Genomic DNA, 14,706 nt, shown 5'->3' with positions numbered 1-14,706 from the left:
ACTAGACTCTGTTGGTATGAACCCAAGAGATATCTTAGGTCATCTAAGGCCTATAGAATTCAGGTTCCTCATACCAACAAAGCCAAATGGGGTGATAAAGCTTTTACCGTGGCTGCAGCAAAATGTTGAAACTCGCTTCCTCTGAATATTAGGAAAGAACCCAGTTATTTAAGTTTTAGGAAACTTATCAAAACATGGCTTTTTCCTCATTAGCGTCTTTGTGGGTATTTCCTTTCTTACCCATTCTGTGTTTCTCTTGACGGATCCGGCGTTTCCTCACCTTTATGCTAGCGCTTCGATGCTCTTTGTAAGCCGGAATGCGCTTTATAAAGCTAACATACATACATACATACAAATGAATTTGCCCAACAACCTTTCACTTCAAACACAATCTATCTATCTCACTGCAAACACAATCTATCTATCTATCTATCTATCTATCTATCTATCTATCTATCTATCTATCTATCTATCTATCTATCTATCTATCTATCTATCTATCTATCTATCACCTACAGTCATTCGGCAGTAGCTAGTTATAGATAGGACCTAGTTTCCATTAAAAAAGGATTTTTTGACCTTCCTATATCTTTGGCACTGGTTGATGAATCTTCAAGAAATTCTCCAAAAAATTGACGCTCACTTCAGCTGTTGTCTGGAAAGTTTCAGGGTGATCTGTCAAGCAGGGCATGAGAAAAAAGGTGGATCCCAAAACATGTTTTCTCCATGTTAATTTCCATAGGGATTTTGAACACAACTACAGACTAAACCACTGCATGGATTTACACCACATTTAGCAGAATGCTAGCTCTTGGTCTAGAAAGAGCCCTTTTTGTGATTTGGCAAAATCCATTCAGTAGTTTTCTAGTTATTAAATGAAAACCAAATTTGCATAAATAGGGATGCAGATCCTCCTCAGATCCTCTGGAGATTCAGAAGAAAAGCAAGGCCCTGATTGGCTGGCCACAACCTGACAGAAAAGTTGCAGCTGCCATTTTGTTTCTTGCATTGCCTGGGGAGTGAAACAGTGTAAAAACATGTAGGGAGTCAGGATTCAGGTATTGTGACCCCAAAGGACACAGGCGGGGGTCCTTTAGGGACCCCTCATGGGCAAAAATGTGCCCTTTTTTTGGGCCGATCCCTGGATCCTCAAATCCTCCTCTGACCCTCCTCGAATCCAGGGGAAACGCAAAGCCCTGTTTGGCTGGCCGCAACCAGACAGAAATATTAACGTGTGTGTTACAAAAACCATAGAACTTCACTGAAAAACCAAAGGTTACAGAGACGTTTAGTTCAGTTGACATTTTACCCATACAAAACCATAGAAACTCAGCATTTATAGTTATAGATATACTTACCTGAAGAAACTATAACTCATGCAAGAAAGTAACTTTGGGCAACAAGTTATAGTTTCATTCATTTCTTTTTTAAACAACTTTTCACTAGTACTCCTGGGGAACTGGTACTTCCTTGGTGAAGCTTATAATGTACTATGGTACCATGGGGGTGGACCTTGAGTGAAATCTCCAGCAGGAATATAGCAGTACCTCACAGGAGGGATGCATTGGGTCCTGTGGGAGTGTTGTAGTAACTAATGGGCCAGAAGCTGTTTTTTCTTTTTGCCCCCGAGACATTTAACTGCCCACACCCACCACAAGTGCCAGAGGTTCAGGGTACCCCTGTCTCTTTATACTTTGTGTGTAATGAATCCCAAGTCCTGCAATGGTGGGTGCATTTTTCTCTGGGTTGCAGCAAAGCTGTCAAGTCTCTCAACAGGTTCTGCAGCACCAAAAAGGTCAATCAGAGGGCCCTATTTTATCTTTACTTTTAAGGAACCACCAGACACCTGCTGAACTCTAGATGGATTCCCTCTGGACCAACCACTGATGTATACCTATTTTTTTAATCCGTTCTTCACCACCCTGAGCACCACATTGAACATACAGTTCTAGAAAACAACTGAACGGATTTACATCAAATAATCAAAAAACACTGTCAGAGTAAAGTTCCAACTTTCTGCTGAATTCGGTGTACTTCTGTTCGGTTGCTTTTTCTGTACTTGCAATCGAAGTTTTCTATGGGATGTAATATGGGAAATTATTGTTTTGGGGCCTATTTTATCTTTGCCCCAATTTGGCTGTTCACCCTGAAGTTTTCCAGCAAAGTGCTGAGGTGGATGGAATTTATTTTGAACATCTTATGAAGATTGGTCAAATGGCACCAAAGTTATTAGCAAAACAAAAATACACTCTGAAAACTAATATCTACTTGTAGCTAATCTGTAACTACACTGAACATGTACTGTATGTTATAAAAGTGACTACAGAGAGGAGTCCTTTTTAGGGTTGAGCCTGCGTTGCATGCGTATCACAGCAAGACTCTTTTGTATTTAGAAAAGGGCTTGGAGCCCTGTCAACTTCACGTCAGTGTTTTTTATTGGTTCGTGGGCTTCCCTAATAAGATCTGCTTGCTTTCATTAGTGGAAGGCACGCATATGTCATGCCTTTTCCGGTGGCTAGCCCTCCTCGAGCGCAGCGACCAAGTACAGAAAACGTGCGAGGCTTGCTGTTTTCCATCGGGCTCGTGGACTTTTTTTTTCTCTAATTTCCGAGCGCGATCTCGCTTGGCAGAAGTCGAGCGCTTTACATACTTGATTTCACTTTTTCGGGTTGTGTACATAAATGCACTTTTGCCCGATAGGTGAAAAGTCGGGTTAGGAGTTTACAACGCGATCAGCTCTAACATGAGCAAACACGAGACCCGTTGCATTGTAAATGCTTGTTTCCTTTGACAGGTCGTCGATAAGAATGGAGTGATAACGCACCCACCCTTCGGCATCTGATTAAGGAAAAAGCCCCCTTTCTTTGGTGGATTGTGGGAATGTTCTTGGGTGGATTGTGTGTACGTTCTTGGGTGGACTGTTTGTACGTTTTAAATGTTTCTTGGGGTGGGAATTATAGCACTACAGTATATAGCGCTATACCCATATCCAGAACTCGTAACCATTGGACAGAAGCCAGTTACCAGTTATTCTGGTCACTGAAACTTGACTCTTGAGCCTCACAATCGCCTCCAAGAGTCGCCACTTGGTCAAGAGAAACTCAAGCAGAAGGAAAATATAACTCTTACTTGTGAAACCTGAATTAAAATACTGTAAAGCTTTAAAGTGCTCCTAATTCTAACTGTGATGTGTCGAAAGTCCAAGGCATCCTGCGTGCACAAGATAATCCTGACTGCTACCAGTGGGTTCTAGGAAACGTTATCTATTGCCATTTCCAGTGTCTCTAAACCAAAACCTTAAGGTACCAGAGTCATAAGGCATCCTGTGGGTACCCGAATAAAAAAACACATATAACATGTTGCAGGCAAAATATGCACACTGATGACTGTTGCTGCAAAACAACACTGCCCACCTCATAATGAAATGGAGCAAATTAGCACATTTTACAGTATGTAATGTTGTGTAGAACCACACCTTGATGCAAATTAGCACAGAACACAAAAAAAACCACAACACTCGAAAATGTACAAAATGTAGCCAACTGGTGTGCGTCTACTACAACACAGCCAACACGCAATGTTTTATACCTGAAATGCCGATTGGATCCATCTGAATAGTTACAGTGTCCCGAGCAGCACGAGACGTTGAAGAGCACTAAAAGGAAATTAAACAGAAGAGTCCTTAGGCTTCCACTGCACATCATGAGCGTCTGCTAAAGCTGGAAAGCTCTTGCATCCAGATCATCCAATACCCCACTCACACCTGGCACACGTCCTTTCTGCCACCATCTTTATCATTCGTGACACATCGCACAACACTTTTATTCAGCACACCCCTCCACCCCTCCATTCACACGTTCCGCTCATCACTCCCCCCTCACATCTGCATACCAAGCTTATCTGATGCTCTTGTCATGTCTGAACACTCATCTCATTGGGCAGCCTTTATAGCCAACATCTTCTTACAATCAACAACTTCTCAGAAAAAAGCCCCCAATCAAAAGGGTATCAAGAAACCTCTTCGAGCTCAAAACATACCCACCCATTACACAGGCGACCAACACCTTCTAGAACCTGGTTCCCGCTTTCCACCAGGCAGCCCATCACGCCCACTGCAACCTCCCAATCGCTCACACCAAGTATTCACAACATGAGGTTACTTACATTACCCTAGCCACAGGCTGATTAATACAGACAGTTTATTTACACTAATATAAATACAGGCTGTTTAGTCTGCATGGTTGCTTACAATACCTTGATCATAATTACACACCAAACAATGTTACTTTCCTTAGCCCCAATCTGCAGGAAACACGTTACCTCACATTACCTTGACAGCAGTCTGGAAAGTATGCAAGTTGTCATGTATTATCTTCACTTACATCATCATCAGATTACACAAAGTTACTTGGATTACTTTACCTATAGTTTGAGTGCTAAATAAACCTTTACTATCCAACAGTACTAATTACATTGTCAAGAAGTATTACAGCTGTATTTAATTCCCGGTACAAATAACTCCTGGCTTCTGCACTGCATCAGACCTTGCTGCAATTCCTGGTCTGCGGCTCCCTAGCAGGTGCTAACTCCGCTTCAGACCCTGGGTCACCACCTCACCCATGCTGCCTCTGCAAATCCTGGGCCCCCTGCAAGTCCTGGACTCACCGTAGCTGATGGCCTCCATGCTACCAAAGCAGCTGCTAAAACATATTACAGAAAGAGCCCTTTCCAGATGTCCTTCTTCAGAATGTCTGTGATTAAAGATTTTCGAAAATGGCGTAAAAGCATTCCCTCCTTTCAATAAAATCCTGACTTTAATTTCTTTTTTTTCTTAATGTGCAATTTTTTCTATGAAAAAGCTCATTTTCCTACACCTACACTATGGGGATGACCGCCACAGTCCCGCCGACAAATGACCGCACCGCGGTCAAAAGACCGCGGCGGCCATTCTCACATTTCCGCTGGGCCGGCGGGCGCTCTCCAAAAGAGCGCCCGCCGGCCCAGCGGAAATGCCCCTGCAACGAGGATGCCGGCTCCGAATGGAGCCGGCGGAGTTGCAGGGGTGCGACGGGTGCAGCTGCACCCGTCGCGTATTTCAGTGTCTGCTTTGCAGACACTGAAATACTATGCGGGGCCCTCTTACGGGGGCCCCGCGGCACCCCCTACTGCCATCCTGTTCCTGGCGGGAGACCCGCCAGGAACAGGATGGCGGTAGGGGGTGTCAGAATCCCCATGGCGGCGGAGCGCGCTCCGCCGCCATGGAGGATTCCCCCGAGCAGCGGAAAGTCAGCGGGAGACCGCCGACTTTCCGCTTCTGACCGCGGCTGAACCGCCGCGGTCAGAATGCTCGAGGGAGCACCACCAGCCTGTTGGCGGTGCTCCCGTGGTCGGTGACCCTGGCGGTCACCGGCCGCCAGGGTCAGAATTACCCCCTATGTCTCGGAAAGTTACGTTTCCCTTCTCACACAACAAAGGGATTTACTCCAGCCTTTCCATGAGCGCATCTCTGAACACTTCCAGGAAGGGAAAGGATCAGAGAGCAGAATTGTGGTTGCTCCAAATCTCGCAGTGTAATCATGCTTTACAAGCCTCACTTCCAACCCCCTTGCCTGGAGTATCTTCAACATAATTTCAAGCAGTAATGGCGCACATTTCCGTGCTAGTACATGGATTTATAATCTGCTAGGCACGCTTTTCTGATTACCGAGCAGGTGTAAATTCTACCGTTTTTTTGCTATAAACATATGTTTATGGATGAAACTCCCTTTGTGAATCAGCTTGTTGAATTTACATAATATATGAATAGCCTCCAATACATAGCTTCCATACGTTTGACGTGGAGCTCTCTAGAGGATGTGGAGTTTGTTTGTTATGATGAGTATATTCGCGGTGCATGAATATAAAACAGATTATTATGCCTCAAATAAAGCCCAATAAAGATACATGTTTTTGCTTAATATGCATTATGGCTTTTAACGGTTTTTATTGAACTGCCCTCTTTTATCTACAGCTCGACGTCTTCCTCTGTGTGCACTGTTTATCAAATATAAGCTAGAAAATAGTGAGGCTGCCGCTCTAAAACTACTTGTGAGTGAAAATGCTGTATTTTGATGTTGCCATTATGTTGAGACATTTTTTTTTACTATAATGTCAATTAAGAGCGAAATATTTTCTCTTTATTTATTTGAACCTTTGTAATATTTTATGGACATCTGCTTTGGTCAGGTGGCTATCTTGGTTGGTGGCTGGTAATTTGGCAGTGATTGGGGCAGGATCCGAATGGTGTGGGAAGCTGCTGCACATATTAGTGATTTCACTGTGGAAGAAGTTTGACAGGTCATTGCAGAGTTCTTGTGAGGGAGGATGTTGACTGTTGCTGAAGGTGTGGTGAAGTCCTTTATGATTGAGAAGAACTCCTTGCTGATGTTGGAGCTGCCTTCGATCCTTTTAGCTATTCCATGTTTCTTGGTGTTTCGCAGTTGCTGGTGGTAGTGTCTGAGAGCTGCCTTGTGTGTTGATCTATCAGTGGATTTGTGGCTGGTTCTCAATTTCCTTTCGAGTTAATTGCAGTATTGTTTTGATTCACAGAGGTCCTCTGTGTACCAGCTGGCTTGCTTGTTGGATCTTCTTTGTTTGTTGGATTTGAGGGCTGCATAGGGGTATGCGCAATCCCTGATCCAGTGGTTGAAGTTTGTGATATTCTTGTCAGGGTTATTTGTGGGGCTGGGTTGATCTGCGATGAGGGACCTGAGCCAGTCTTTTTCAGAGATTTTTCCAGAGGGACTGAGGAGGGTGGTAGTGGTGTTGACTTGTAGTGTGTCGATTTTGAAGTGGATGATGGAGTAGTGGGTTCATGTGAGTGGCATGGTGGCTATGTATTTGAAGCTGTCGCTAGTGGTAAAGGTGGGTTGCAGAGTATGTCTTATATTGTGTGAGGGACTTGTGATAAGCTGGATGAGGCCAATGTTGCCCAAGCATTTGATGAGTGCTGTAGAGCAATGGTTGGCTCTCTTTTCCAGGTAGAAGTTGGGGTTGTTAAGCGGTAGAAAGTCTCTAAAGTTGATGGTGAGTGGGGCGACAAAGTTGATGATGAGGTTAGTAAAGGCGGTCCCCGGTCTGCGTAGTAGGTAGGCAAGGGTCCCAGGCAGGTTAAAGGTATTGGAGATTTGTGGTTTGAAGTGTGGATGTTCCAAGAATGGGGTGGGCATTTCTGCATAGGTCAAGGACTTGATAGATTCTTTGAAGATGATGGTGAGTCTTCGTCCAAGTTTGTTGCTGTTATCCTATTGTGTGATCTTGTAGCCTGCAGGAATTATTTTGGCGATGTTGGGTGCTGATGTGGAATTAATTCAAGCTTCCATGGCGAAGAAAAGTTCTGGTGTGGCACTATTTAGTAGGACCCAGATTTTTGATGCTGTTTGTTGAGTGATAGTGTGTTGAGAAGCATGCACGTAAGTCAATGTTGTTATTTGGGATCTTGGTGGCATGGGGTTTGGGTGGGGTGTAGGTGGGATGATTGGCTTGTGCGTGTGGGGTGTGGGAGGCTGCATGAGAATCGGTAGTAGAAGCAGGTGCAAGCTCCTACTGTATTTGGCGGTGTTCGGCAGCAGCATGGCGAGAGGGATCCTGGCTTGATCAACCAAAGAAAGTCTGGGGAGTATTGCTGGAGGTTGATCAGATCAGGGATTCTGGCGCTGGATACGGTCCAGATGTGGACGGGCGCAGACAGGTCCTGAAAGGGGAGAGGAGCATGCGGCTTCTCCGAGTGGTAAGAAGAGGTGCTAAGGCAACACAGGAGGAGCAGGTAATGAGCGGGAGAAGGTGGGAGGTGGAAACATATGTGAGAGGGGGAAGGAAGCTTTGGGGAACTGAAATGGAGAGAAAAAGCAAAAAGAAGAAAACAGCACAAAGTGAAACCTGCATACAAAAAAAGAGGCACAAAGAGAAAGCTGCACAAAAAAGAAAGGGACACAAAAGAGAAAACTGGGGAAAAGACACAAAGAGAAAGTTGCACCAAATGGAAAAAAGGCATAAAAGAGAGAAGGAATCAAAAGTAAAAATGTAAAAGAGAGCAGAGAACAGGCATGAGAGTGAAGATGATAGAGAAAGAGCGAGTGAGAGAAAAATGAAAGAGGTGGCTAAAGAGGAAAGAGGTGGCTGGATGAGAAGAAAGGAGGAAGAAGGAGGAGAGAGAAGAGCACAGAGAGGACGAGGCTAGAGCCTGGTGGCAAAGGCTGGGTCTGAAAGGGGATACACTGGTTAGTACCAGGTAAGTGGGTGTAGAGCTGGTGGTTAATGCTATCTGGTAGTCCCTCTGGAGGGACAGAATTACTTTTCAATGCCTTGGAATGTGTTCCTGAGGAGTCTGTATAGTATTATGACAGATTTGGGGGGCTGGCTGCCCTGCTCCATATGGCCCTGTTCCATACAACATTATGGCCCTCATTACGAGTGTGGCAGTCTTAAGATCGCCACCCTCGCAGTGGCAGTCTTTCTGCCACAGACCCGGTGGTAGAGACCGCTGCATTAGGAGTCTGGCGGTTTGGCTGAAGCCAAACTGCCACAATGCCACCAATACCGCCAGGGTAGTTGGACCGCAGGGCTGGAGGTGAGCACCTTCGGCTGGGCGGCAGCCGCAAGACCACCAGTGGTATTACGTCTCAGAAAACCGCTAGGCTTTCTGCAGCGGTCACCCTGCCACGTAAACCCTGGCAGAAAAGGAACCAAGCGACAGGAATCCCCATTCCTGTCACCGGCACACACACACCAACACATCCACACACCTGCAAACACCCCTCCACCTATCCACACACTTGCAGACACCTCCTACCCATCTACACAGTTGCAGACACACACCTCCAACCGCACGCATACATCTAGACACCCCCACTCACTCGAACACACAAGCATGCACATGAACACCCCCACTCACTCGGAAAGATGCACTCAGACACCCCATTCGCTCTCAAACACACACTCAGACACCCCCTTCGCTCACAAACATGCACTCATACAGACATGAAGTCGTAACATGGTGGTCTTCGGACCGCCAACACTGGCGCTCATCTGGCGCCTGTGACTTCAGCGGTCTGTTGAAAAGACCGCAAAAGTTGTAATGGGGACCTATATATGGAGTGTGGGCCCTGAAAGCTTATCAGTGGTTAGACCGGGAGACACTGATGTCCTGATAATCAGATATTTCAGTGCATTATCCTTAAACGTCAATGAGGTATAATGGAGCTTCCACTGAACACCCTTAAATCATAGGAAACGTTCATTAGGAGTCATTACATCACTTTATTGTCATTGCACAAGGCAATCTCCCACCCCCTGGAGTATGTCTGGGGCCACATCAGGAAAGGCAGGGTCTTGTCCACTACAAAGACTTTCTTTTGAAGTTTGACTACTTCAAAGGCAGAAATCAGTATCAGTATTGGGTCTCTGAGACCACATCTTCAGAAAACTTCTGGACTGAGGACATTCTGCCAGGAAGGAGAGGTAGATGATGGAGATGGCACTGCCACTCTGCCTGCTACTTTGCTGTGCTGGCCTGTTGCTTGCTGTTTCTGTCTGGGGAGTGAACGGACTGGACTTTGCTTTCTACATCCTACTTTCCAAGGTTCTTCAAGGGCTTGAACTGAGCTTGCCTCCCGTTAGAAGTCTCAGGGATAGCAAAGACTTCATCTGCCAGCACCTGGGCTCTCTTGCTGAGAGTCTTGACTCACCAAGTGTTGCTAAATCCAGTTCTAGGGCCCTTGGGAATGAGTTTTGGTTTAACCAAGAAGAAACCAAGTGCATCAACTCCAGAGCAATTTTAGACCCGGCGCCACCATCTGACTTGGCGCCGCTGCCTGCACCAGGAGCCGTGGTCCTCACTGAGTGCAACAACCGTGACCTATGCCTCAGACCCGACGCTGCTGCAGTGCATCCGGAGTACTACAAAGCGTGAGTCCTTGGAATCCTGAGTCCTGTGTCCCTGATGTCTGGGACACCCTACTCCGTCGCAGCACTCGTGGCCCCATGGTGTGATAGCAACACAGTGAAGTTGACGCCTCGCATCTTGACCTGCCGGATTCTTCAACTCCACCTGATCATAAGGAACCAACACCTCAGCACCAACGTTGCATCACCTCCCCCTGCAACCGCAATGAACTGATGCCTCACCTGCCTGGCAGTAAGGAACCAACAGCTCACCTCCCTGGTACCAGTAAGGAACCGATGCTGCAACAGCTCCAGCGACGCCTCGACTCGCCAACTCCATGCAGCATCTTGGTTTACCAAAGGTACTGTGTCTGGGGTACGTGTGAATCTGTGACTGGCCGCACTCCAGTGCAAGTAGCGCCGGGCTGTTGGGAACGACTCCGTCAATGATGTTGTGACAACTACAATTGTGTTTCAAAGCACTTTATTGAGATTTAACCTTTAAAAATTCATATCTTAGCTTGTGTATGTTGGATGTGTGTTATTTAGGTCTTGTTTTATTCAGATACATTTTGGCTATTTTTCTAAACTGGTGTAGGGTCCCTTTGTAGTGTTTTCACTGTGTTACTGTGTGTGTGTGAGTGTACAAATACTTTACACACTGCCTCTGAGATAAGCCTGACTGCTGGTGCCACGTTACCAATGGCGTGAGCAGGGGTTATTTTAGCTGTGTGGCTTCCTTACCCTGACAAGACTGAGGGTCCCTACTTGGACAGGGTGCAAACTACAGCCAACTAGAGACTCCATTTCTAACAACTAAGATGGCAATCCTCTCATGTGCATAATTTATGTTACATCAGAGGTCATGTAAAAGGTCAATCAATGGAAAGCCCTTCCACACATGCCATTATAAAATCTTCTTAGGTATGTGTGACCTACTACAATGTGCCAATCTCTGGGCTGCTGGTTTCTGTCTGCCTAAAGTTCAAGCTCATTGCTTGCTGTGACCGTTGACTCTTGTTGGACTTTTTTCCTTATGCAGCGTCATCTCCAATCTTTTTGACTCCTGCCTCCTATTTTTTCTGACCTGTCTTTGTTGGCTTTTGAACTCTGAGCAGTTTACCACTGCTATCCAGTGCTAAAGTGCATGTGCTCTCTTTGTAAATGTTATTGTTGATTGGATTTCCATGATTGGCATATTTGATTTACTGGTAAGTCCCTAGTATAGTGCACAAGAGGTGCCCATGGTCAGTAAATCAAATGCTACTAGTGGGCCTGCAGCACTGGTTGTGCCACCCACATTAGTAGCTCTGTAAACATGGCCCAGACCTGCCACTGCAGTGTCTGTGTGTGCAGATTGTAACTGCCAATCCAACTTGGCAAATGTACCCACTTGCAAGGCCTAAACCTTCCGTTTTCTTACATGTAAGACACCCCTAAGGTAGGCCCTAGGTAGCCCCATGGGCAGGGTGCAGTGTATGTTTAAGGTAGGACATATACTAATGTGTTTTATATGTCCTAACAGTGAAATACTGCTAAATTAGGTTTTCACTGTTGCAAGGCCCATCCCTCTCATAGGATAATATGGGGGCTGCCTTTAAATATGATTAAAGCGTAGATTCCTTTTGGAAGCAGATTGACATGTGGAGCTTGGGGTCTCTGAGCTCACAATTTAAAAATACATCTTTTAGTAAAGTTGGTTTTGAGATTGTGTGTTTGAAAATGCCACTTTTAGAAAGTGGCCATTTTCTTGCTTAAACCATTCTGTGACTCTGCCTGTTTGTGGATTCTCTGCCTGGGTCAATTTGACAGTTGGGCTGTTTGCACCTCTCTCTAGACAGTGACACAAAAGGGAGCTGGGGTGTAGCCTGCATATCCTGAGGAACCATGTGTGCTAGGAGAGAGGGGAGGAGTGGTCACTTACACCTGAAAGAGCTGTGCCTTCCATCACACAATGCAGTCTCCAACCCCTTGGTGTGTGTCTGGGGCTTGGCCTGGGCAAGGCAGGATTTCACAAACAAGAGAGAATTTCCTTTGAAGTAACCCTACTTCAGAGGCCAAAATGGGTATAAGAAGGGCACCCAAAACCACAGACTTTAGATCACTTCTGGACATCAAGAGGAACCTCTGCCTGGAGAAGAGCTGAGGAGAAGTGCTGCCCTGCTGAGACTGTGCTTTGTGGAGCTATCCTGCAGTTGCTGCTTCTGCCTGTGCAAAGGTACAAAGACTGGACTTTGTGTGCCTTCATGCTTGTGAAGAAATCTCCAAGGGCTTGTCCTGAACTTGCATCCTGTTGTTGAAGTATCAGGGCCACCAAAGACTTCTCCTGCCAGCACCTGGACTCTCTGCTGAGACTTCTGCCCTGCCAAGTGGTGCCCTATCCAGTTCCTGGGACCTTGGAAGGTGAAGCTAGCAGACCAAGACTGAAAATCCACACACAGACCGCTGTGTGGGGAAACATTTGAAGTACCTTCCGAGACGTGGCTGAAAAACAATGTGCTGCTGGCTTCGCAGCAGAAATCGACGCTCCACCAGCTCACGGCTGGAAAATTGACGCACGGAGCTGGAAGAACGATGTGCAACACGCGCTGACAGAGGCTGTTAATGTTGCAACCCACATTGCAGGTTCTGATGATGTGGATTTTTGACACAAACCTTGCTTGGCACGGAAAAACCACGCAACGCCTGCTCGGGCCCAAGTGCTGCCTAGATCGACACGTCGATCCTCTGTGGGGAGGAAAAATGATGCAAGCCGACCCAACCGGAGAAGGAGATACGATGCACGGTCTCGCTTGCGGGTGAGAAATCAACGAGCTGCTTCCCTTTTTCGACGCATACTCACCTGTGAGTGTCAGTTTGATGCTACCCAGGTACTTTTCAACACTAACAGTGTTTTGCCTGTTTTCTCAAGGATTTAAGACTCTTTTTGCTTTTTAATTAATAACTTGACTTGTGTATGTTGGATTTTTTTTGTTATGGTCTTGTTTTGTTTAGATAAATATTTTCTATTTTTCTAAACCTGTGTGGTGTCCTTTTGTAGTGTTTTCATTAAGTTACTGTGTGTGTTGGTACAAATACTTTACATCTAGCACTCTGAACTTAAGTCTGCCTACTCGTGCCAAGCTACCAAGGGGGTGAGCGGGGGTTAGCTAAGGGTGATTCTCCTTTACCCTGACTAGAGTGAGGGTGCTTGCTTGGACAGGGGGTAACCTGACTGCCAACCAAAGACCCTATTTCTAACAACCCTTTTCTAGTAGTCTCTTTTTTACTTTTTGTCATATATTTTATTAGTTGTACATTAAAAAGTCATCCAGTGGTCAATTCTGAACAGATACAATCACCGAGATACAGGTAACTCGGTAGTAGCTGATAAAATTAACAATATGAAGAAGGGGTGAAGCATTCAGGCTACATAACCGTGTCACCATCTGCAGTCTCAAATACTGTGAGTGAAGGAATAGATTTCAACTTAAAAAAATCAATCCTTGGGTACAAAGAGATCAGGGTTTCCTCTCATGACAATCATGGCTCTGAAACTATCTTTCCAGTGGGTAGAAAGAGAGGGTTAAACTTCTATATGGAGGCAAGTCTGTATTCATTTTACTTTCAGAATAGGGAAGAATTTCAAGTGGTCTCTAAGATGTGTAGCTGATCACTAAGGGCCATTTTTGCAAGAAAGTGGCTCATCACTAGTGATGCGCTACTTTTCTTGTGACCCCTTTGCATCCCCTAATGCCACCATTGTAGTGCCATATTCACAATGTGGCGCACCATAGTGCATGTTAGGGGCAATAGCGTTATTTTTTTTACACTATTGTAACGCTATACTGGATTAGCGCAAAAAAAAAAAATTATGCTAATCCAGTATAGTGTTAAAAGGCCCATTGAAATTAAGTGGAGCCTCATTTTAACGCCTGCTTTAAGCAGGCATTAAAAATGAGGCTAGAAATGGCGCAATGGAATCTTGTAGATTCCATTGCGCCATTTTTAGCGATGCCCCCTAAAGAGGGAATGTTCCTTTTGCATCCACCATGCCTACATTATGCATGATGTGGCGCAAAGGGTTTACAAGGTGGCGCAACCTTGTAAATATGACCCTACGGTAGTGGCCCGTTAGTGTCACATTTGCGGTAAAAATGTGGCAATAAGGGGTGCAAGGGCCTTGTAAATCTGGCTCTAAGTGTGTAAATTAACCGTTTTTAGGAGGCCTTGGAAAAGTCATATGGCTGAAAGTATGGGTGATTTTCGTCAGTGCAGTATGCAGTTTTGACAAAGGCCAATCAGGTGTGGTTATCCACACCTGGAAAAGTTTAGGTATGGTGGAGCAGTGCTAACTCTACTGAAAGGCAAAGATCGAGGACGCTAATCTGAGTCAGTGTCTCCCAAACCTTGTCCAAGAAGTCCTGAATGAGTTTGTATGACCACAGTAGATACATGATTTCACATCCTGGCTCCAACTTCAACAGCTGTTCGATGGTGTAATTCCAGGCCAAGGACAACTTCTGAGAAGTCCAGTGCCATCTATTAAGTATATTAAAGTGAGAGTCAGTCTAGATTCCCAGTGATGCTTGTTATGCGTGATTAGGAGAGCGGCCTATACTTTGTCCATCGGGTGCGTATGTGGGCACCAGGCTAAAATATTTGCAGTTGCCAGCGAAATTTAAGATCATTTGGGGGAGAGGCCTGGAGTTATGACTAAATGTGAAGTGTTACACTGAGAGGTGCCTGAGGAGAGGCAGCATCCTCTTCGCTCCCTCCCCACACACTTTCCTCCCATCTCTGTCT

General features: G+C 45.6%; 1 protein-coding gene across 1 annotated transcript in view; it reads right to left on the bottom strand.

The window, feature by feature from the left end:
* LOC138284758 (uromodulin-like) overlaps positions 1–14,706 on the bottom strand; it is a 196,002-nt gene that overhangs the window by 6,334 nt on the left and 174,962 nt on the right. The window contains exon 9 of the mRNA XM_069223895.1: positions 3,589–3,655. Within this exon, the coding sequence (XP_069079996.1) occupies positions 3,589–3,655 (67 nt within the window). The remainder of the gene's footprint in view (positions 1–3,588; positions 3,656–14,706) is intronic.

The sequence above is a fragment of the Pleurodeles waltl genome, chromosome 3_1 (genome assembly GCF_031143425.1).
Source record: "Pleurodeles waltl isolate 20211129_DDA chromosome 3_1, aPleWal1.hap1.20221129, whole genome shotgun sequence".
NCBI lineage: Eukaryota > Metazoa > Chordata > Amphibia > Caudata > Salamandridae > Pleurodeles > Pleurodeles waltl.
This window is presented reverse-complemented; position numbering and strand designations above follow the sequence as displayed.